We start from the raw sequence: 25,000 nt of genomic DNA, 5'->3' as shown, positions 1-25,000 counted from the left end.
GTGTTCAGGGATCTACAGGAGCTGTAGGGACACAAAGCGACCACAGGGATACAAACCGGGCTAAAGCTGGGAGCTGACCCCTCTGCTGTGCGTTGCCACGTAAATTACCTGTTTGGTTGAAGAGACGATCGCTTGGCTTCTTGGCGGCTCCCTCCCCATTGTCATGGCGACGCCGGCGATGCCAGGGTGTTGCGGCGAGGCCGACAGCTCGGTGAAGTGGCAGCTGTGTTATGATGTCACCGCCAAGACATGGTGGATGGTGAGTTTGACCTCTGACCTATACCTACACTTAAAACAAGACGTCTGATCTTGTCTGTCTCATGTTGTCTGATATTGTCCTTCAATCAAATCCACTCTGATATGATAGTTATTATGATGCAGTTTGATTGATTGTTATTAGAGAATGTATTCCAGAATGAATCAATACTACATTGGTTGTTTATGGGAAGGGCCAGATGACACATTATTATTATTATTACCTTCGTCAACGGCCACAAGTTGGAGATTATATTTTCGGCATGATCACCCCCGTTTGTCTGTCTGTCTGTCTGTCTGTCTGTCTGTCTGTCTGTCTGTCTGTCTGTCTGTCTGTCTGTCCTCCGTCCGTCCTTCCGTCCGTTTAGCTGTTTGTCCGCAGGATATCCCGGATTTGCATGAAACTTGGTAGAAAGGCAGGTAATCGGCCAAACTTAGAAATGGTTCACTTTCCATGCCCACTCTCCAAAAGGGGTGTGGCAATGGGTGTGTCCAATCACAAAACGGCGCCTAATTTCCAAACGGATTCACGTAACACCACCTTGTAGAAAGGTTGATCATGGGCCAAGGAAGAACTGATTCACTTTCCACGCCCACTGTCCAAAGGGGGCGTGGACAATCACGAAAGGCACCTAACGTCCATTTTCACATTGTGACCATGCATTTTTTTAATATACTACACACTCACCCTCCTACAGACAGAGCGTTAAGTCAGTAGAGCTCGTTTTGAGGGACAAGTTTAAAACGTGAAAACCATAATGCGTATCAGCGTGTACTCATAGCCAGCAAAACGACACCTAAGTTATGCCTTTGAATGACATCATATTTTTGTTATTTTGGACTAGTCAGTTTGGTTGGTGTTCAGTGGTGAAAGCGAAGCGGCCGCTTGTTTTGACGTTCAAAACAGTTCAGAAGTAACATCACATCAATAGCTGCTTCTGATAGAGTGATCCTAGAATAAGAATGTGAAGTGTGTGTGTGTGTGTCTGAGCAGAATTGTGTTCGGGCCACAGCTATGCCATTTCACGTGCGATCGCGCTGAATCCTTCAGCGAGTGTAAAGAGCACCCCCTGCTGGTGACCTAACAGAGGCGGATTTTTGAATTAGGTCATTAGGGCCACCTATAATGGGCATAAATGGCTAATTAGTGGCCAAAATGACTCACGGTAGGTTCAGCACCATGGAGAGCTCCAGAGCGGAGGAACCTCGCAGGTGCTCCAGAATGGAGGAGCCCACAGGTAAGCGGAGCCAATCAGCCAATTGAAGTGGACTATGAAAACCCTCTGGGGAGAGAGAGGAGAGGCGTCATGCCAAGTACTACTACAAGTATTACTCTGCTACTGTAGTAATATGAAATACTATGTGCATGCGGATCTGAAGAGAAGAGTGGCTATGTCAGAGTAGAATAGTAATACTAGTAATACTAGTAATAGATTCTGGTCCAGAACAAACAAAACATATAAACATAGTTTTTACCCTTGATGTCCCCATGATATTGACTGTCTAAATTAAAATCAGTTAAAAATATTTTCCAAAACTAGAAATCATTGCAATAAGGCTACTCTGTGAGATCACAGAATAACACGATAATTCTATTTTTAGTTTGACTTTTTTCTTTTGCTGAGAAAGCCCATTTATATAGCAGAAAAGCTGAATTTATCAACGTTTTCTGGTAAAGAACAGACTAAACCTATTGCTGACAGAAGACTCAATGGCTTCCTGCAAGTCCAATCACAGCCAGTTTAGATGTAAACAACTCACTGGGTGGTAAATGATGTGGAGAGGAGAGGGGGGGGGGGGAGTATAACACTGAGTAGGAGGCCAGTAATCATCTTTATAATGAGGGGGCAGGGGGGGCAGAGAAGGAGAGCCACTGAGATAAACAGCAAGAGAGAGAGAGAGAGAGAGAGAGAGAGAGAGAGAGAGAGAGAGAGAGAGGGGAGGGGGGATGAAGAGGGAGTAAGGAAGAGAGACAAGAAGGTGGAGAAAGATGAGAGAGGGAGAGAGATGGATGGTTGGATGGATGGACTTCTTTAAGAAGTGGTTCTTGAACTTTTTCAAGTCAAGGACCCCTAAACTGACACCAATTACGGTGGGGCACGGTGGCGCAGTCGGTAGCGCTTTCGCCTCACAGCTAGAAGGTCCTGAGTTCGATTCTCGCCTGGGACGCTGTGGGCGCTGGAGTTGTGTCCCCCCCATATCTTCAGTGCCTATACTGCCCAGGTGGGTTATCTCATCGAAAGGGCCTTTCTGTGTGGAGTTTGCATGTTCTCCCCGTGCTCCCCAGGGGGTTCCTCCGTACATAGCCCCCCCACTAAAAACATGCAGAAGATCGTCATCCGACCAGTGACGACAACATCTGAAGTTGGTCCCCGGGCCCTGGAAAGAAAAAGCGACCACTGCTCCTGGCCTGCCCCCCGGAGGAAAGGACAAGCCAGGATGGGTCAAATGCAGAGGACAAATTTCACCGGCCACCGTCAGCATGAGTGTGTGTTTGTGGCCGCATGCATGTATTGGTGTGTGTGACTGTGTGACAATAAAAGACGGGCTTGTCCGTCACTAACTGTTTAAAATTAGACCACCAACCCCCTTTTGATAAGATCTTGTTCCACAGTCCCCCATCTGATATGAGTTTTGCTTTTTGGTGTTTTATTACAGAAAACCATGAACAAGATAGACATACATTCTGTCATTGTGTTCATTATGGATGGAATTATAGTTCAAATCAATGAATAAATGAATGAATTAATTGAATAAATGAATGAATTATTCCCCTTTGTGGCTAGGCTAGGGGCTGCATGCCTGGAACCCCCTCAAGGATCCCTGGCCCTGGGAGTCCCCAGACCCCATTTTGCCAACCACTGCTTATATCTAGTATCCTCCGTCACACACTCGCCACATTAAGACTACATTTCCCATAACCCCTGTTGCTTCCCCTCCCCGAAGAGAGTAAACATTTCCCCCCTCCTCCTCCTCCAGCTACTGCAGATCAGAAACTCTGAAACTTCTAGCTCTGTTGGCAGTGCACTAGAAGAACAGCGCCCTCTTCCTGTTTTGTGTCGTCAACAATCCAGTAGAATACTTCATGATAAAACCATTTGAAATCAATATTGTTTAATGATGAACATATTTAGTCTAGGCTTTTCTGCAACAGAGAATGTCTGTGTGAAGTCTGAGCCAGAGTCGTATTAGGCAGACTGATATAATCTGGATTCCCAGATTGTGTTGAAACATTCTTCGTTGTTTCTGATGTTCTTGATTGTGATGATGTGACTGCAGGCATCTGCATCACCTGTAGCCTCTCCTGCTCTGCTCTGCTCTGCTCTGCTCCTTCTGCAGCATGCAGCACATTGAAACAGACTGCTGACTCTATGGAATCATACACTGAGATAGCAGCTACTCTTTGCTTCAGTGATGTGCTTTCCCAGGGGCTTTATATTATGATTATGATTATTATTATTGTTGTTGCTGTTGTTGTTGTTGTTATTATTATTATTAGGCATTAAGGGATGTAGTACTGCACACAGCAACCACCGTTTAACAGTTGTAGTTACAGATTCGGATTGTGTATGTGTGTGTGTGTGTGTGTGTGTGTGTGTGTGTGTGTGTGTGTGCAGTGTGTGTGCATGCATGTGTGTGTGTGAGTGAGAGAGAGAGTGCGAGTGAGTGTGTGCTTGCATGGGTGCATGCGAGTGCATGCTCCTCCAGGGGGAGTCACTATGCAGATTTAAGGAGGCTGAGTCAGCAACTGCTCCTTTTGTTCTAGGACACACACGCACACACACACACACACACACACACACACACACGCACACACACACACACACACACACACGCACACGCACACGCACACGCACACGCACATACACACACACACACACAGATGTGTAAAAATCAGATACTGTCCTGTGACTGTCTATTGTTTAGTTTAGTTTAGTTTATTTCGATCAGAAGGAAAATATTCACAGAATAAAAAAACAGAAAAAAAAGAGGATAAGGCTGACCGAAAGGGTTTAGGGCTGAAGCTAACTAGCTTGTTAAATGCCCTTACCCTTATACCTTTACGTCATATGTAAACATATGCAGTACATATGCATACACATGGATACATACATGCATTAATTTACACACACATATAGCACATGCTCCTACTTATACTGTATCACTCCTGTGTATGCCCTGTGTTAGATTATGTTTCTGGTATTTGGGGCGGTAAACGTTTTCTGTTAAGCGAGCGTATCCAGAACCGGGCAATTCGCTTTTTTTTGGGTCTTCATAAATATGCTCCTCTTCCAGCAGTTAGTGGAGAAATGGGGTGGGACCCTTGTGTGATCAGATGGAAAACCAGTATGGTGAACCTCTGGAACAGATTGCTGGACCTACCATCCAATAGGGTTGCTAGTCAGATTTTCCTCTGGGACTTGTCTGTTGAAGGGGAGTGGGTCTCAGATATGTATGACTTGTTTCAGGAGTGTGGTTTTGGAGAATATTACTCTCAAAGAATGTGTATAAATGTAGAGTCGTTTAAATCTCAGATCCGCGCTAACTGGTTACAATCTTGGACTGAAGAACTATGGCAGAAGCCAAAATTAAGAACTTACTGTTTATTTAAAAATGAATTTAAATGTGAAAAATATGTGATGTTTAATTTACCTAAAAGTAAGAGGTCCTTATGTGCTCAGTTACGATGTGGTATTCTGCCTTTACATATTGAAACAGGCAGATACAGAGGGACGGCGGAGGAGGATAGGATTTGTGAATATTGTGAGCTGAAGGAAGTGGAGAATGAATTTCATTTTATTTTGTACTGCCCCTTGTATCATGACTTACGAGATATACTATTTAAAAAAGTTCACTCCCCTGAGTTAAACCTGTTAGATTTTGAAGAAGGTGCCATACTTGAATTTCTTTTTGATAACATCTTTGCTTTTTCCGAATATATCTCTCATGCGTGGGATAGGAGGAAAAAGATGACATATGATAGATAATTCATATATTTTACTTAATACACATTGTAGTTAAATCTGTGTTTTGCTGCTGATGCCGCGTGCTGCCGTGTGTGTGTTTGTACGGTTTTGTATTGTTCAAGCACCGTAATAGATATGGAAATAACTGTATGTTGATGTGTCTGATAATCCCATGTGGGATGGGTCATGTAAATTGTCCTGACACGTAAATAAAATTTTCATTCATTCATTCATTCATTCATTCATTCATTCATTCATTCATTCATTCATATACATACATGCCCATACACACATAGGCTACCTACCACCTATACATATAATTACACATACACAGCTAATACCAAACATACTACAAGAAATACAAGTGTCCCATAAGTGCTGATTATGTACCATCACGTCTATACTTCTATTCATTCTGTAGTAGGCTACTCTAATTAGTCTAATACACTCTACTCGTACTGTACTATATTATATCCTTTGTAATAAACCACATTCTGAAGCGATCTATAGTGCAAGCCTATGTGCTGCTACTCTGTAGGCTACAACTGTTTAGAGTGATTCCCCCTCCCCATAGACACATCAACCCTGAGGCTTGGTCCAATTTTCAATAGTATTGAAGATAGTTCACGAATATCACAATTTTGAAAATGTACTTTCAGAGGCTGTAGGGGGCTCAGCTGGCTAAATAACGCTCCAAAGTTAGCCTAGATTTTTTCTCAAGGGAAAAACCATTACCAATACTACTACTACTACTACTACTACTACTACTAATATGATTATGATTATGATTATTATAAATACAGTGTTTTGTGAATTATCTTAATAACTGTATTAGTTCATTTTGAATCAATAGCCTTAAGGCGTTATTTCGCCTTTCTGATGATGCATGATCAGCCAATTTTATTTTATGGGGAAAAAGGAGTTGGTACCTGCAGTGCGAAGTGGTTCCTGGGAAATGTGGTTTGGTACATATAGTGGTTCCTGGGAAATGTGGTTTGGTACATATAGTGGTTCCTGGGAAATGTGGTTTGGTACATATAGTGGTTCCTGGGAAATGTGGTTTGGTACATATAGTGGTTCCTGGGAAATGTGGTTTGGTACATATAGTGGTTCCTGGGAAATGTGGTTTGGTACATATAGTGGTTCCTGGGAAATGTGGTTTGGTACATATAGTGGTTCCTGGGAAATGTGGTTTGGTACATATAGTGGTTCCTGGGAAATGTGGTTTGGTACATATAGTGGTTCCTGGGAAATGCGGTTTGGTACATATAGTGGTTCCTGGGAAATGTGGTTTGGTACATATAGTGGTACTTGGTCTGAAAGGTTTGGGAACCCCTGCTTTAGACGGCATGTAAGCATGTCTAAAGTTTCACCGTCAGCATCTGAACTCTATGCAAGCTCAACTAAATGCAAGAATGGAAGTTTGTTGTGACATCTGATGCTGGTGGCAATAATATAACATGAGAATGATCTCTTGAATCCTTATTTTTGCCATTATATAACCAAGCTGGAGTTACACGTTTTTCATCTAACATCTGTGAATTATTTTTAGGTCAATAAATCAGACAAATGACAAAAAGTCTCAGCTGCAGTGAAATACCGTAGTAGATATAGAGCGAAGCCAAAGGTGTGGAGAATGTACTCCGGAATCTGTCCTGGGTCTTCGGTAGTTGTTTTTAATGGCTCACCCTGCCATCCACAGCTACAGTAATGGCCCAAAGTGGGGAATTACAGCCAGTTTGGCCTTGGTAAGCAGCTGCTCAGAATAGCTGGCACCCACATAGCTGTTGGAAACCAAAGAGTGGACCAATGTGGACACTTTTTTCCACACGCTTCTCGCCCCCCTCCCGCCCCCCCTCCCGCCCACCTTCACTATCATGTGACTGCTGTTGTGAAGGTTCTGTCGTTTCTGACCCGTCTGCCATTGGAAGAAATGATGGCATGTGATGTGTAGGCTACTTTTCATGATCTAAATCTGAATTAAATTAATTTGTCTGCACTGGAGATAGCAGACATAACAGGTTGTATTCCAAGGGTTTACAAACTTTTTGCGCATTCTATTCTAGATTAACCCTAATGTGGGTGTGTTACAAAAGGGCCTAAACACTAATTGTAATGAAATCCTGTCTCGTAAATATCAATATCTAGGAATTATTATTATTATGGCCGCAATTCGACCTATTCTACGATTAGCCCCACGTTAGCACCTAGTAACATTACAGTCTGTCCCTCAAGCCATGCATTTAATGTGTCATAGCCTCACTTGACTATGTGTATGTGAGTGTATGTGAGTTAAAAAAATGTAGGGGTCAGATCGTCAGATCGACTTCAAACTCGGGAAGTGTGCTTAGGGGAACCCGACGAAGTGCAGTGCTGAATTTCGTGCAATTTGGACACCCGCATAGTCATAGCGCCACCTACTGGCAACACAAAAAGCGATTTATCTCGTGAACCGTTCGTCTGATCGACTCCAACCTTGGTGCACTGCTGGGAACCTGACAGAGTGCAGTGCCGAATTTTGTGCAATTTGGCATAGTGCCACTTACTGACAACACAAAAAGCATTTTATCTCGAGAACCGTTCGTCCGATCGATTTCAAACTTGGGGAGTGCGCTGTGGGGAACCCAACAGAGTGCAGTGTCTAATTTCATGCAATTTGACCAATCAGAACATGGCGTATGTCCAGAACTGTTCGTCTGATCAACTTCGAACTTAACAGGTGTGCTGCTGGGGACAAGAGAAAGTCCACTGTTGATTTTTCTTCGGGGGGGGGGGGGGGGGGGGGGGGGGGGGGGGGGGATGGACACTGCCCTAGTATTGCAAATAATGCAAATCAATGCAAATAATAAATGCAATTCGGATCATCGATAATTTGGAGGTTGTGCACAAAGGAAAAGTATATAGAAATGAGCTTGAACCTGTCGTAGGTCACTACCAGGTGTGCAAACAACAGTTGGTGGGCCAGAGGAATGGCCAGAGGAAGGTTCCCTCTAGGGGCCATCTCATGAAGCGTTGATGACAGACATTGGACCCATGCATTGGACTGACTGATAATATCTAACTTGATTATGCTAGGCCTGCCTGAGCTGAATATGCCTTCCTTTGTGATGTGCTTAGCAGAGTGGATCCCCGTCAGTGGCTGGCTGTCATGTGACAATTTGGGGGACTCATCATAATTTAACTGCAGTGTTTTATTTCAACACTTCTGTTGAACTCTGCCTTGTATTGACCCAATTTCTAAAGCTCAATTACGGTCAATTAAATTGCAACGTTTCAGTGAATTTGATCTGAATTCTTTCTTTTTTAATTTGAGCATAAAAATATGTAGGCCTAACTGTTGTTGAGCCATCATTAAAGTCATCATGGTGGTCTCGACTTCAATAGGCTACTGACCTGCTAAAGTCAACTTGATTTACACTGCCAGTTACACAGAGCATCTCTCCGATGCAGCAGTGGAGCTGGGGGCTCTGTGCTGTGCTCAAGGACAGTAGTTGAGGAAAAATTCCCATCCCACACATCTTCCCAAGCAATCCAAGGATTACAAACCAGTGACTGACTTCACAGGCATGGCTCTAAAACCATGGACTGTAGGCTATATAATAGCTCTAAACCTGGCGTATAAACCTCCATATCCATTTATAAGATAAATTTATGCTATAACAGTTTCTATAAATCTAACAAAAATAACAAGACAACTATTTATATTAAGTGTGCACAAAGTCAAGGGACGAGAGAGAGAGAGAGAGAGAAGAAAGGAAAGTGAGATGGTGAGGAGGAGGAAAGGGAGAGAGGAGATGAAATAGCTACAAAGGAAGGAAGGAAAGACGGGGAGGACGAGAGGAAGAAAGGGTGGGAGTTGAGAAAGGTAGATAGAGAGAGAGGAGATAAGGTGAATAGCTCTATTCTCTCTCCTGTCCTGCCGCAACCGACCGACCGACCGACCGGGCGGCGAGGCAAGGGGGCGGGGGGAGGAGGAGGGAGGGCGGTGGGGGCAGACTGTGCCGTGGAGCTGGAGGCTTGGCGCGGGACGTTTCTGGTCTCGAGCACCGCGCTGGATTGACTCCTGCTGGCACGCGCATAAATAACAGAAATGAATATGGAATGATAACGACCGACAGCGCGAGATGGGCTGCAGGCGGTGAGATCAGCTTTAACTTCCCCCGGTGGCGGCTCCGCTTCGACATGGTAGGAGGACTGACAAAACCTGTTCCGGTTACAATAATGTAGTTTAGTGTGTCCGTTCCTTCCTACCGGTGTGTGTGGGTTCGGTGTTTTCCCAAAAAGACGCAATGCGAGGAGGAGCAGAGCGGCAGCTACGCAGTTGAAAGTGGAGCAGAAAGCGGCCCGCTGTTGACGTTAGCTAACCTCTCACAATAATGTCTCTCTGCTCTCTCCCTGTTCCCCCTCTCTCCGTCTTTCCGTTTGAACAGCTCGCAATCTTTGGCCAAAACTATGAAAAATGTGACATACGAATGCTCCTGTGCTTTACTGGCAGGGCTTCACGCCTGGTAGAACATGACATAAGAGCTATTTTGAGTTATCAGGACCCAGCCTTCAATTCGGCATACAACCGACACACGAAGCATCACTTGTTTCAATCAAATCTCAACTTTTAGAATCGGTTCGCCCGTTATTCTCATAGTCGTCTTCCGCCAAAACACACCGCTGAGAGGGGCGGAAGCGAGCAGTGTGAACCGATTGTAAAAGTTGCGATTTCATTGAAATTAAGCGCATCTTTGGTGGATTATATTTATGCCGAATTTGCCAGAAGACTCTGCTAATTAGCGGAAGGTATTACGTCATGACCTAGGAGGTGTGTGTGTTTGTCAGTTAACATGACAAGATTAAAGTGACATACTTTTGAATAGAGTTTGGTGTGAAGGGACTATTGGGGAGGGGGGGCGGCTCCTCGTCCTCTGCCACACAGCCAAACCGTGTCTGTGCCCTGCCCGGGGGCGCGTGAGGACCCGTTAAGGCCGTTAACGTGAGAGTTGTCCGGTTTTCGGCTTTGTGGTGAGCGCGTGCAGCAGCAGACCCGTCTGCCCTGGTTCCGCTCCTTTCGTCACGCGGGACGGCGGAAGGCCAAGTTGAAGTTCAGCTAGCCTCCGTTTCCCTGTGTGTGTGTGCGTGTGTGTGTGTGTGTGTGTGTGTATATGTGTGTGTGTGTGTGTGTGTGTGTGTGTGCCTGCGTGCGCGCGCGTGCACGCGTGTGTTGTCAGTCAGCAGAAAATGGCCGCAGTTGGAGCCAGCGGGCTGAGTTAGAATGGCAGGCCGACAGAGAGGCTCCTGTCCCGGGATACTACTGGAGCAGAGGTCCGTTAGGATAAATACAGAGCTGCAGCTGGCTGAGACAGTCTTCCTGTACTGCAGTCCTATTGGAAACACTCACTCAATATTCCAGTTCACTGAGCCACATATCATAGGTTATATGAGGATACATTCTATTATGTGATGAAGTATAATGTGTGTGTGTGTGTGTGTGTGTGTGTGTGTGTGTGTGTGTGTGTGTGTGTATATATATATATATATATATATATATATATATATATATATATATATATATATATATATATATATATATATATATATAATTTTTAAAATGCTGTATGATAAATACAAAGATCCATGGTTACGGTAAGGATGTCATTTTCAAGTGTAGTTTGTTTGGGACATTTTATGTTTACATTTGTTGTCATCAGTAACACAGCTGACACAGCCAGAAGATCATATAGTGATCTTATAGATCTTATAGAAGATGATAATGGGTTTACTCATTTTTGACGATTATTATAATTATTAGCTGTGGCAACCATGGCCAGCAGCTCTATAAGTCACTCGGTTGGTTGGTTGGTTGGTTGGTCCGCCAAAAAATGTTGGTCCACAAAATCAATCTAAGTGGAGTGGATGACATCACAATGGAGTGGATGACATCACAATGGAGTGGATGACATCACACATGCTGTACATAATCTACCTATCTGGCCGCGGCTATTCCGAATGTGTGCTCGTTATCCTACTACTAACTGGAGAGCTGTCTGTCTGTTTGTGTCTTGAGTTGCAAAGCGCAGCGTTGCTCCGATCGCCTTCAAAATGTGCAGAAACACTTTTCAGGGGTCATGTTGTCACTTGTCATGCCCCACAATCGTCGATTGGTGGCCAGAGCGATGGCGTCATTGTCATCATCGTCGAGTGGTGGCCAGTGGTGACTGATGATGTCATACCCACTGATGATGTCAACGATCATGTCATAGACATTGCAACACCATCAGTGATGTCATATAGATTATTCAGTGTTTCCCAACCAGGGGTACGTGTACCTCTAGGGGGTACAGCTTGTAGGGAGGGGGTACTTGGAAAGATTAGGGACAATTTATTTCTGGCAGGTGTCAACTTACACTACTCTGTGAAGAGGTTACGTTCACACATGTCAACAAACCACGCAAACCAACTAGCTACAGCAGCATCCACCATAGAGATACATGGCTCCAATGTCCAGTTATTGTCACTCCAGATTCAGGTTGAGAAGTTTAGGGAAGTAAAAAAGAGACCAAGCACAAACACTGGCAGTTCAGATAAAATAGGCTGGGAACCACTGTCATATACTAAATTGTGAGGTCATAGATACAGTCGGTCTGCGTGGGAACGCCCACAAAATGTTACTACGGCTGGTGCGCGAGACTAGACGGTGGGGGGACGGGGGAGAAACCATTTATCTCAATGGGCTGACTCACCAAAGGACGGTGCTGCGGCTCTATATGTCTACACTACAGGATTGGGGATTCTAGAGCAGGTAGACGACGTCTGTTCAGATGTGCGTTTACTGCGGTGGTTGAATCCCCGATCCTGTCTGCCTGGGCTGGCCTAGCAGCTAACTAACCTTGCTGAATGGGGAGAACGGGAGGATTTCCCCCGTGCTGACCTATTGACCATGCGTCTATGAGCAGACACTGCCTGAATGTATCAGTGATGTCTTAAATCCTTCACTGCTGAGGCTGCTCACACCGCAGCCAAGGCTGAACCTGCCACAATATCGACCACAAGTGTGACCCTTTTCATACAGGAGGCATTGTTGTTTCCACACATGAGGAAATCGTCCGGAGTAAAGAGTACGATACGATACGATACGATACGATATACTTTATTGTCAGTTCACACTGAAATTTGTCTTGCAAGAGTAGAGAGAGAGCGCAGGCCAGGGGGGTATGATGTAGTGCTGCTGGAATCGCAGTGCAAATGCGAGACAGACTTTTAATTACATTTTTCAATGTAGACTACATCAGAGATATATTTCATAAAGCAATTCTCCACTCCATGGAAAAACCTTCAACACATTATTCAGGCGATGGTACTGTAGGGTTAGAAAAGGTGGGCCAAAAATTGAGTGCCTGTTTTTGCACATCGCCCAAAAGTCGGCTGTCAAATAGTGGTCGCAGTAACGTTAAACGCTGGAAAAGGTGATTTTACAAGTGGCTTTCAAGTCATATCTGACCTGTTTTCAATGTATTTCTCCCCACAAAACGTATCTCTCGGGTATAATATATATATATAGAGTATATAGCCTAATGCAACACTATCATGTTCTTGTTGCATTTTATTCTGGCGATAGGGTTAGAAAACCATGGGCCAAAAAGTGAGCGGCTTTGCACATTGATTGCCCAGAAGTCGGCTCCCAATTGCCAAATAGTGATCACGGTAATGGTTAAATGCTAGAAAATGCAATTTTACAAGTTGCACATAACTACGTCCATTCATGAAATTAAATATGAATGACTGTTGTTGTTGTTATTGTTATTATTATTATTATTATTATTATTATTATTATTATTATTATTATTATAATATTAATATGAAACATTCATTTCATTGTTTATAAAAGTGCCATTTAACAATAGAACAACAGAAGTAATCCGAAAGCCATCACCACGCCCACTCGCTCGCTCTGGACATACTGCTGTAGTATTCAAACATGCGCTGCTCTGTGAGCCACACGGACATACAGTAGTACTATGGTGACATAGTACTATAGTGACATAGTACTATAATGACTGTGACATAGTACTATAGGAACAGGGACATAGTACTATAGTGACATAGTACTATAGGGACAGTGACATAGTACTATAGGAACAGGGACATAGTACTATAGTGACATAGTACTATAGGGACAGTGACATAGTACTATAGGAACAGGGACATAGTACTATAGTGACATAGTACTATAGGGACAGTGACATAGTACCGGTACTATAGGAACAGGGACATAGTACTATATTGACATAGTACTATAGTGACATAGTACTATAGGAACAGGGACATAGTACTTTAGTGACATAGTACTATAGGGACAGTACTATAGTGACATAGTACTATAGGGGCATAGTACTATAGGAACAGGGACATAGTACTATAGTGACATTATGTCCCTATAGTACTATGTCACTATAGTACTATGTCCCTATAGTACTATGTCACTATAGTACTATGTCCCTGTCCCTATAGTACTATGTCACTAAAGTACTATGTCCCTGTTCCTATAGTACTATGTCACTATAGTACTATGTCCTATAATACTATGTCACTATCGTACTGTCCCTATAGTACTATGTCACTATAGTACTATATCACTATCGTACTGTCCCTATAGTACTATGTCACTAGAGTACTATGTCACTATATTACTATATCACTATAGTACTATGTCACTATAGTACTATGTCACTATAGTACTATGTCACTAAAGTACTATGTCCCTGTCCCTATAGTACTATGTCACTATAGTACTATGTCCTATAATACTATGTCACTATCGTACTGTCCCTATAGTACTATGTCACTATAGTACTATATCACTATCGTACTGTCCCTATAGTACTATGTCACTAGAGTACTATGTCACTATATTACTATATCACTATAGTACTATGTCACTATAGTACTATGTCACTATAGTACTATGTCACTATAGTACTATGTCCCTATAGTACTATAGTGACATAGTACTATAATGACTGTGACATAGTACTATAGGAACAGGGACATAGTACTATAGTGACATAGTACTATAGGGACAGTGATGTCACTATATTACTATATCACTATAGTACTATGTCACTATAGTACTATGTCACTATAGTACTATGTCACTATAGTACTATGTCCCTATAGTACTATAGTGACATAGTGCTATAGGGGCTTGGGTGGTTCAAACCCGTTTGCGCGGCCGCGCGCTCACAACAGACAGTTGTGTTCATACATACATACACCTCATCCGATCCGAGTAACATCTGGATATCTTCAGGAATTCACTGCATGTCTGAAAAGGGCGGGACAGTCCCATTACACCCCCTGTCTCTTGGATGGAGGGGGGAACATTATTCCAAATAGTCGGACAGTTCAATACTACGTTGTTTGTCAGCAGAGGAACATAACCAAACAGGACTTAGCCATTTTCACAATCATAGCTAATAGGCTAAATTCGGTATGTCAATAATCAACGAACGAGCAGCAAAAATGTCAACTCTTAGGAGTAGATCATAATATGTAGTAGGGCTGGGCGATATGACGATAAATTTCGTCTGGACGATAGAAAATGTATTTCGTATGATATGATGCTCTATCGTTTATATCGTTGTGTTGCAATCACACTCTTTACAGCAATATTGTCCGTCATTTGGATGACGCTGTGCTTTCTTCATTCTGTTTTCTTTTTACTCACGTCCACAGTCCACACATGCACCAGACTGTGTCAACAAGCCTGTTGTGTCCCTTTATAAGTGGCACAAATCAGCCGGTGAGTAGGCTAAAGAGCAGGAAGATGTTACCTCCACTCCGTCCGCCTAGCCTACCCAGGCATTTGCGCTGTGTTAAGTCCGCGTTTGATCCATATTTGCGTGTGTCCTCCTAACGTTAAACCTGGCAAAACATCTCCTCTCATCATCCCACGGAAATCCTGAGGGCTGACAACAAAACGTCTATCAACTAGTAGTAGGCTAGGGACTATGGTTGAAAATTAACCAAGCTGGCTAAACTGGCGCATTTACAGAAATGTTTATTAATGTGCACTGTCCCTGTAATTTTAAACTCAATAAATGAAAAATATCGTTAGCTTTAGCTTTTAGCTTTCCCTGTGTGAGTTGTGTTAGTTAACGTTGTTCTTCTTCTTCTACCGTTTTATTCTTCTTCTACTGAACATATAGGTATTTTGACATTGACTAAAGAAATACTGCCGCCTAGTGTCCACTTTTAGATATGATTCCAAATTAGTGCTTAAATCAAACACATCAAATGCTAGTGTCCTCTTTGAAAATCGAACTGGTGGCGTGGTTCAGTTTGTGTTTCATTCTACTGCCCTACAACTAATTATTATTATCTGTGTTGTAAAGAATAGCCATGCTTATCTGTATTCTGAATGCATGTATCCTTTGTGAAGTTTGACAACATTTTAACTGGTTCAACTGCTACATAAATAAATGGCCATGTGGTCATTTTATATAAACTATAAATAGAATTTACAGAAAATATGCTATATCGTGATATATATCGGTATCGGGATATGAAATAACTTATATCGGGATATGAGATTTTGGTCATATCGCCCAGCCCTAATATGTAGTAGTCCTTTTCATATACCGTAGTTCACCACTCTGTGTTTTGTGTGGAAGAAGATTAACAGGCGAAGCGATTGATTAAAAAAAAGTAACCAAATAACTGCTGATTTGTGTATTGGATTGTATGCCGAATTGAAGAGTATATATCCTAATATTTTATGAAAATCTGAAGTGATGTGTGAGGTGTGATGTGTGAGGTTTGATGTGTGAGGTTTGCTGATAAGCAAAGTTGATCTTTGTGGAGGAGCTTGGCCTGGCGTCTTATCATACAGAATGTAGAACTAACACCTTACTTGGACTACATTGTGAGGCATCTTAACTTATAAGTGCAATCGATGGCTATTATTATGCACCCCTAAGACATTTTGCGAGGCTATGTATTAAGTCCATCCATAGCATATATAGGCCAGTGGTTCTCAACCTGTGGTACGGGTACCACTGGTGGTACGCGCCGGGGGGGGGGCACCCTCCCTCTCATATGGTGGTCATTTCTGAGGTGGTACTTGGTGTAAAAAGGGTTGAGAAGAAGCGGCTGTGATAGTGTGCATGTTGTATATTATGGGTAGTAGTTTGGGGAGGTAGAGTCCAGCAGCTGCTGCAGCTTTAAGCCTGTTGTTTGGGATGGGCTGTACTCATAACGTCACTCCAGCTCTCTTTCTTTTATTCCTCCTCTCCTCCCTCCTCCTCTCCTTCCTTCTCTAAATGACACAGGCTCCGTTACACCTCCGGCCATATTCTCCTCAAATTATTATAAAGTTCTATCTGTGTTTTTCTCCCCCCCCCACTCCCCCCCTCCTCTGCGGGGGATTTTTTCCTCGCGCTCAACTTTTCTGGCGTGTCATCGTTTCTGGAGTTAACGCAGTGGAGTCATCCGAGGAGACCGGAGCGGAGCTCTCTCTCTCTCATGTGGAGCGGAGCTCTCTCTCTCTCTCCCTCTCTCTCATATGTGGATTTCTCAGAAACCCAGTTAAACGACCCAGGAAATCCACCAGGCACTGGAGATACCGCCGCTGCTGCTGCTGCTGCTGCTGCTGCACAGAAGCAGTGGAGAGAGGAGCTCTGTTTCATTCAGACAAAAAGCACTGAAGAAACTGTGGAAATGTACTTTTTCATCCCAGCGATGTTTGTGCTCAAGTAAACGCCTGGCTGGCTCCAATATGATGTTTTCTCCTCTCTCTCTGTCTCAGGTAAAAACTATTTATGTGTTGCAGTAAAATAATTATTCATGACATTAGTAGAGTCGATTTGACTTTATTAGAGGATAATATAGGGTTGGACTTTCTACACAAAGTTGTAAGATGTCAACAATGAGCATTTGCAGTCGTTGTACACAGTGTGTGGGACAGGCCAGGATGTGAATCATCCTGTAATGAACAGGTAACCAGAGTGAAGAGGTGTAGGTTTGAACCATAGTATCCATGACTTGAAGTAACACAGATTGTGTACGTTGACAGTTGGAACTAAAGGAGTGTTTGACACTGCATGTCAGTTAGCTTGTCTGCTTATTTGCTTGTGTGTGTGTGTGTGTGTGTGTGTGTGTCGTGCGCGCGCACGTGCGTGTGTGTTTTGTGTTGAGAAACATGAAGATGTTATGATATCCAGTATTGTAGTAGTAACATGAACACTAAGAAAACATGGCATTTCACAGAATTTCAACATCCTGAAATTCTAATTCAATCCCCCCTCCATTTTTTTTTCTTTTTTTCTTTTCAAATTCCACTTCCTCAGCTGAATTGGAATCAAGTTAATTCATGAATTGCAATTCCTAGAATACCCATTGCAAACCTTGCAATGGGTATACTACAAGACAGACAGACAGGCAGACAGACAGACAGACAGACAGACAGACAGACAGACAGACAGACAGACAGACAGACAGACAGACAGACACACACACACACACACACACACACGCACGCACACGCACACACACACACACACACACACACACACACACACACACACACACACACACACACACACACACACACACATAACGGTGTGTGTGTGTGTGTGTGTGTGTGTGTGTGTGTGTGACGTGTCTACTAACTGTATTGGACCAGGGCTTCCTGACCTGAATATAGATTGCACCTTGTGGGTTGCCACATTTATTTATAACATACTGCCACTTATGACATCTGCAGACTCACCAGCAATCTGCGTGTGAGCCGCTTTAAGTCCCAAACTGTAGGCAGAAAGTTTAAACAACCATAAGTTTGTTGGTGTTGTTGATTAGGCTTTTCACAGACTAGTCATAGTCGACTAATCGATCATCTGTGGTTTTAGGAATAAACAATTTAAATAAACAAACAAATAAATAAATACATTGAACATAGATTTGTTTCAACAATTTTTTATTTTTTTTTAAATCCTATAAGAATGTGCAGTGTCTGTCTGTGTGTGAACAGAATTGTGTTCGGCCACAGCTATTTTACATGCAATTAATTGCGCGGAATCTTTCAGGAAGTATAAAGAGCACCCCCCTGGGCCCTGCGGGTGACCTAACGAGCCAGATTCAAACTTGGCCATGCTGCACAGCGGCTGCACAGCACAGTGCTGCGCAGCCACTGTGCTGCGCAGCCGCTGTGCTGTGCAGACTCCACCATGCGCATCAGCCCGGGGGGGAGGTGGAGGGTCCACAGTCGGGCTGCAGTTGAGGCGAGATGTTTTTTTTTTTTTTTTTTTCGTCAAACACATACAGTCTGCTCATGTTTGTGTATCTGTTGAGGAGCTGTTTTCCATCAATTATGGGTCTCAGGAACAAACAAGATGCAGAAATGTGTGTCCCCGCTGCTCCGGCCAGCCTGCTAGGCAGCACTAAAATGCAGTAGTCATGAACGCCTGCAGCCTATGAGCCAATATGGCACCTCAGCTTCATGATTTAGGATCGAGTGGAGAGAACCAGGGGACATCAGGGTTCCACCTAACCTTGCAAGCAAGGTTCTCTGGCGAGATTTTGCACTCAGAATGGTATTAATACCAGAAAGGTGTTAGTGAAAATAGAATGTGAAACTAACCCATCCATCTGGCAGCGTAATGTTAGGTTCAACCTAACATGATTCTAAAAGCCAGTACTGATGTTTTTAGACTGAAGCTGCAGATTCTTTATCTTTAAATTTGACTATTTTCATGTCCAAAAACTTACAACACATGCAAAGTATTCAGCATTATCTCTCTCTCTCTCTCTCTCCCACCCCCTCTCTCTCTTTTGTCAAGCCTCTGATTCACAGAACGTGCTGCTAAAATCACTGCTATTACTATTACTACTGTATCAGCCTGGACCCATCAGATCCCATTTTAATAAATGGATAATATTGGGTTGATATATACCTTAGTCTACCCCCACCATGGATAATCTGCAAGAAGGGTGGGGTTGCCAGATATGAGGCCAGAGCTCAGCGTTCATAATATTTACACTCGCTAACTGAATCAGGAATATACCACAACTACATCAAATACCAACCGCACTTCATTATATAACTTGCTTATTTTCCATCCACAGTGAAATACCCCAAATTAAATACATATTTACAGTGCAGAGTGGGTGTCAAAAGTCAACAAACCTTTCAAATATGCCTTGAAGCCAGAAATGCAAATCCATTAAATCAGACTTCACTTTCATTTGGAGAATGTATATCAAGCTAAAAACTAAACAACACTAATCATTTGTTAGAAATGTATTCAAATGGAAAATGAAGTCACCTTGCTTTGCCTCATAGCTCAGCTCTGCGGTTGAGTTAACTAATCACATTCCAAAGCACAAAGCTGATGAGTGTTTCTAATTAGATCAATTCAAAGCAGGATTTGACTGAAGCTTTCTGTTCTATATACTTTCTGTGTAATATTCAGGTCAATTGAACTCTAAATTATATAACATAATGATATACCTGTTTTCTCATGTCATGGTTTTTTTTATCAATGAATGATGTGAACAGTCAGAGCCAATGTGCGTCCTGACTCCTGATTGGACGTTAACACAGGGTATCCGCAGGGTCTTGAAAAGTATTAAAAGTTGATACTGATGTAAATCAATTTAGGGAAAATTAAGACCCTTAAAAAGTATTAAAAAGTCTTAATTGCCATGTGAGAGGTATTCAATTGTGTAGCATATGTGCTGATGGTGTTAAATGAGCATATGATATCGTCCCATATCGATCGCAGACCCCAGAATTGAATCGATATGGTATCTCATGGCACACTTTGTGATATCAGAAAATATCGTATCGTTGTCCAAAGAATCTATATCATATTGTACTATCGTGATGAAACTTGTGATTTACACGCCTATCGTTGATGTGACGAAAATGGCGTTGAGGTCTTGAAAAAGTCTTAATTTAACTTGAACATCCCTGGATATACCCTGTGACACAGGTCTTCTCCATCACTTTGTTAACTGGACAGTTGATGTGTACAGGGCAGCTGTTGCCAGCAACTACTTAATGAGGCGACAGACTTTGAGGAGTTTTGAGGCGTCTTGTTTGTTGGTGTCATGACAGGAGGTATAAACGGGGACGAGGCTTTAGCTGGATCAGCTCTCTTCAACTTGACATGGGCCAGAATGAGTGACAGGAGACGGGCCAGAATGAGTGACAGGAGAGGAGAGAGGAGAGGGCAGTATTTCATCAGACTGAAGGCTCTGCTGGTTAATAGAGCCTATCACATCACATCAGTCACATCACATGATTGTTCATTTTTATTGATATTGATACCATTCTCAAGACTGCTTAACGATCCGAGTCTTTATCGACACTATCAATAATTTTGTATTATTTGGTAAAAAGACAAGATTATGTAAATAAATTCTACAGAACTGGTATTGCTTTTATTGCTTAACTGTGAGTCTGTGACTGTTTGATTCCTGAACAGAATGACAAGCCTAGCCTAGTCAGGCTATTTTTTTTTTTAAACTTAATGGCGGTTGGCAGGCAATTCAATTTAATTCTAAAACTTTAATCTTTAATCTTCTGCTGCATACTTTAATCGGTGTATGTTTGTGTACCAGTGATTTGAGGTAAATGACATGACTGTTGTCTCTCAATATATAAAGTTATAGCTATAGGACCTGCTAGTCTTGATAGCAGTATCGATAAACTCAGACCTTATTGATTTTCGGGGTTTTGAGAAATTACCGATCGATATCTATCGATAATGGGTCTCAAATTATGTATATGTATATATTATGTGTATAATGGTATAATGTGTATAATGTATATAATGGGTTGGTCCTCAGGAACCTAAGTCTCTCCATCCGTATAACAGAGGTCATATCCTTCAGCCACAATTGAAAAGAGGGTGAAGAGGGGGACTCCTATTCCTTCAGGATAAGTTTCTTGGCAACAGTTGTCAACAGTTGGCAACAGAGACTGTTGCACAGCTGTAGGGAGGTTCAGAGAAGATGGTGAAAGGCTCTTTAACACATTCACTGCCAGCCGTTTTTTTTTACTGTAGGTAGCTTCTGCCAAGTTTTTTTTTTGAGGATTCTGGCTCATCTTTCAACAGCCGAGGATTATTTTCTGCTAAGATTTTGTGAACACAAAATATCTCAAAAGAACTAATAGAATGTGTGCTTTCTCTGTCTAAAAGAGTTAGTTTGTAGAGTTAGTAGTTATGTAGGCATTAGCACTTGAATACAGCATGGTTTCAGCGTCTGAAAATTTAAGCTGAGAAAAATGCCTTTTTGTGAAATTCGATAGAACAGTCACTTTAACCATTCATTTTTGGCATCAGTAAGACGTCAGACATCTAAACAATAGTTTTGAACAGTAATTTCCTCCATAACAGCAGGAAACCCCCCTCTCCTTCAAACTCCTCCCTCCGTGTGTGTTCTCCTCCTGCCTCCCTGGCTCTGCAGCGGGCGTGTCACAAGCGAGTTGCTGCTGCCTGTCTGCTGGCGGCTGCTCTTTGGGCGAGTCTGGATGGGCTCGCTCGTTTCTTGGGGTTTCGGTTGAGAGCTTTGATGAAGCTTTTGCGATTCTGGTCTTATTTATGCTGCGTGTTTCAAAGTGTGTTCCACCCGTAATCTATTATGCAAATTTGCAATCCCCCACCGCCAGCTCCCTGCGCGAAAGCGAAAGCGTTTTCGCCATCCATTTTCATGAGAATGGCTTCCTCACGCGGCTGTTTTTGCTTGGCTTTCTCTCGTCTGGAGAGCACTGTCGCCACTTAGTGGGTTGGTAAAATAGATTATACACATTCAATACCTCCCATATTTTAATATGAGATGTAAAAGGGGTTGATCGACGTCCCACCGTCAAAAAAAAAAAAATATTTTTTTGGACGAGATATCTCGTCAACGGCAGTCAACCGGGTTTTTTTTAAGACGAGATATCTCGTCAACGGCAGTGAACGTGTTAAAAAGGTCTTGGTATTGACTCCTGCATTATATACCCTGCTTTAGTTCGCATTTGTTGGGTCAAGTGAAATATTGTAGATTCACTTTAGATATTATATATCCATCCATCCATCCACCCACCCACCCATCAATCAATCAATCAATCAATCAATCAATCAATCAATCAATCAATCATTGATTTACTAGTGTATTTGGTGTGTGTAAAGATGACATGCTGGTAAGAAGGAGGACTATGTCATCCTAGCATTGACCTACATCTCAAAAGAATTGAAACTGTGGAAAAACAAAGCCAGACAAATGCAGGTATAAATTCCATGGCAACCGAGGTAAATAACTACCAGTATATCTGCACCACAACAAGTGTTCCATCACCTGTGTGCCAGCCAGGTGTGCATGGAGGCTGTGGCAGTCATTTTCCTTCTGCTTGAGGTGAGGGGGAAGTTAGGTTAATGGAGCTAGCAAAACCGCAGCGTTAACAGTAACATTCTAGAATCTATAAATGGCCTGGTTTTAAAATGATATCAAACAACAGTCATGCATTATACAGTGGTTCCTGCAAACCCCCTCCCACAGTGTCAAGATGACTGCAGGCAGCAGGTAGAAGCTGGATAAAGAATGCTTGTGGAAATGCATGATGACTCATTATTATTTGTTGGGGGCAGCTGTCTGAAGATGTCTCAGGATGTCTCAGCTGTCTGAAGATGTCTCAGGGTGTCTCAGGATGTCTCAGCTGTCTGAAGATGTCTCAGGGTGTCTCAGGATGTCTCAGCTGTCTGAAGATGTCTCAGGATGTCTCAGCTGTCTGAAGATGTCTCAGGGTGTCTCAGGATGTCTCAGCTGTCTGAAGATGTCTCAGGGTGTCTCAGGATGTCTCAGCTGTCTGAAGATGTCTCAGGGTGTCTCAGGGTGTCTCAGGGTGTCTGAAGATGTCTGAAGATGTCTCAGGATGTCTCAGGATGTCTCAGCTGTCTGAAGATGTCTCAGGGTGTCTCAGGGTGTCTCAGGGTGTCTGAAGATGTCTGAAGATGTCTCAGGATGTCTCAGGATGTCTCAGCTGTCTGAAGATGTCTCAGGATGTCTCAGCTGTCTGAAGATGTCTCAGGATGTCTCAGGGTGTCTCAGCTGTCTGAAGATGGTTGAGAAGATGTGTTCACATACTTTGTTGTGCAGTCGCTCCAAAGGCTCCAGTAAACCTCACACCACCATCACCGAGGTGGACTGGTCATCCAGGGCAATAAATTCAATCATCTTCTCTCTCCTTTTTCCTGCTTTTGTGGTGTAATTTATCTTGTTTTTCGTCCTCTAATGTTTGCTGTGCCTGTGTGTGTGTGTGTGTGTGTGTGTGTGTGTGTGTGTGTGTGTGCAGACTTCTCTTGAGCTCTCTGTGAGAACGTGTCCTTCAAATGTTTCAGCAGAGTGCCTTGTTAAATCAGTAGTAAGCTATAGCTAAAGCTATCTTTCTCCCCTCTCTTTATCTATCTATCTATCTATCTATCTATCTATCTATCTATCTATCTATCTATCTATCTATCTATCTATCTGTCTGTCATACAGGACGAGTTTCATCCGTTCATTGAGGCCCTGCTGCCCCAGGTCCGTGCCTTCGCCTACACCTGGTTCAACCTCCAGGCCAGAAAAAGGAAATACTTCAAAAAGCACGAGAAGAGGATGACTAAAGAAGAAGAGAGAGCTGTCAAAGACGAACTCCTCGGCGAGAAAGCAGAGGTGGGATGCATGAGCAGATAGATGGACTGTAGATTGAGGACTTTTACATTTGATTTATTTCACAAATCAAATAGCCAAATGATTTGTCTTATTCAAATTGAATAGTCACACCAGTGTCTTGCAGTGTCGCAATAGGCCTGATATCAGAGGTAGTCTCTTAAAACAGACGGTTGGCTCTCGCAATTTTCGAATGCTTCCACCTAGGGGTGGGGGAGAAAATCGATACAGCATAGTATCGCAATATTTTGTGGGCTATATATCGCATTTTATCGAATGTCAAGTATTGTGATATTTTATTATACAAAATGTTAAGTGCATCATGCAACATTTATGACAGGTTTTTATGACAGTGTTGGTCAGTCTGTCTGTGCGTGACAATCCCATTTTGCTCCAATAAAAATGATTGAAGTGAGATAAACAGACTGGAAACTTTCCCTTTGGGGACATCATTTGCATTTGAAAAAAGGTAATAAATCACAATATATCGCAATACTAGCATATTGCAATACTATCGTATCGTGATTTAAGCATCGTGATAATATCATATCGTGGGGCATCTGGTGATTCCCACCCCTTCTGCCTAAACGTCTGTACTTCGAGCTGGGAAAACTGGGTCAAAACGGAAAGTGAAACTCAGGGAAAATAATGAGCGATGATGATAGGGGGATGTCCTGGATGTCGATCGTATTTCTCCTTCGAACTTCCTCTAGTCTGAAGCCAGTTTTTTCCTCGGATCACGCCCTCTTTTGAACTTGACTTTCATTTTGATGTCAACTAACACCTGTAAAGTTTCATGACTGCATCTTGCACGGTTTTGATGCTATCGTTCTGACAAAATCACACTAAATCAGACAGAGAAACAGATATAAACACCTGGCATAGTAGTCAAGACGGGTTCTGTGGTAGTTCCCCCTACAACAACTACTACACACACACACACGCACACGCACGCACGCACGCACGCACGCACGCACACGCACACACACACACACACACACACACACACACACACACACACACACACTCACAAGGTGAAAACAATACCAGCCCGTTGTCATGGCTGCTAATGACTTATTAACAGTGGAAAATGGTAG

At 42.8% G+C, this 25,000-nt stretch overlaps 1 protein-coding gene across 1 annotated transcript in view; it reads left to right on the top strand.

Annotated features, from left to right (window-relative positions):
* Positions 1–9,323: 9,323 nt before the first annotated feature.
* The window catches only part of nfic (nuclear factor I/C), a gene marked incomplete at both ends in the record, with an annotated part of 50,047 nt that continues 34,370 nt past the window's right edge, over positions 9,324–25,000 (top strand). Inside the window, one exon of the mRNA XM_083647998.1 lies at positions 9,324–9,407. Coding sequence (XP_083504124.1) covers positions 9,324–9,407 — 84 coding nt within the window. The remainder of the gene's footprint in view (positions 9,408–25,000) is intronic.

This window comes from Poromitra crassiceps (genome assembly GCF_964638095.1).
Source record: "Poromitra crassiceps genome assembly, chromosome: 12".
NCBI classification, from domain to species: Eukaryota; Metazoa; Chordata; class Actinopteri; order Beryciformes; family Melamphaidae; genus Poromitra; species Poromitra crassiceps.
Note: the sequence above shows the minus strand (reverse complement) of the source record. Positions and strands in the feature narration are given on the sequence as shown.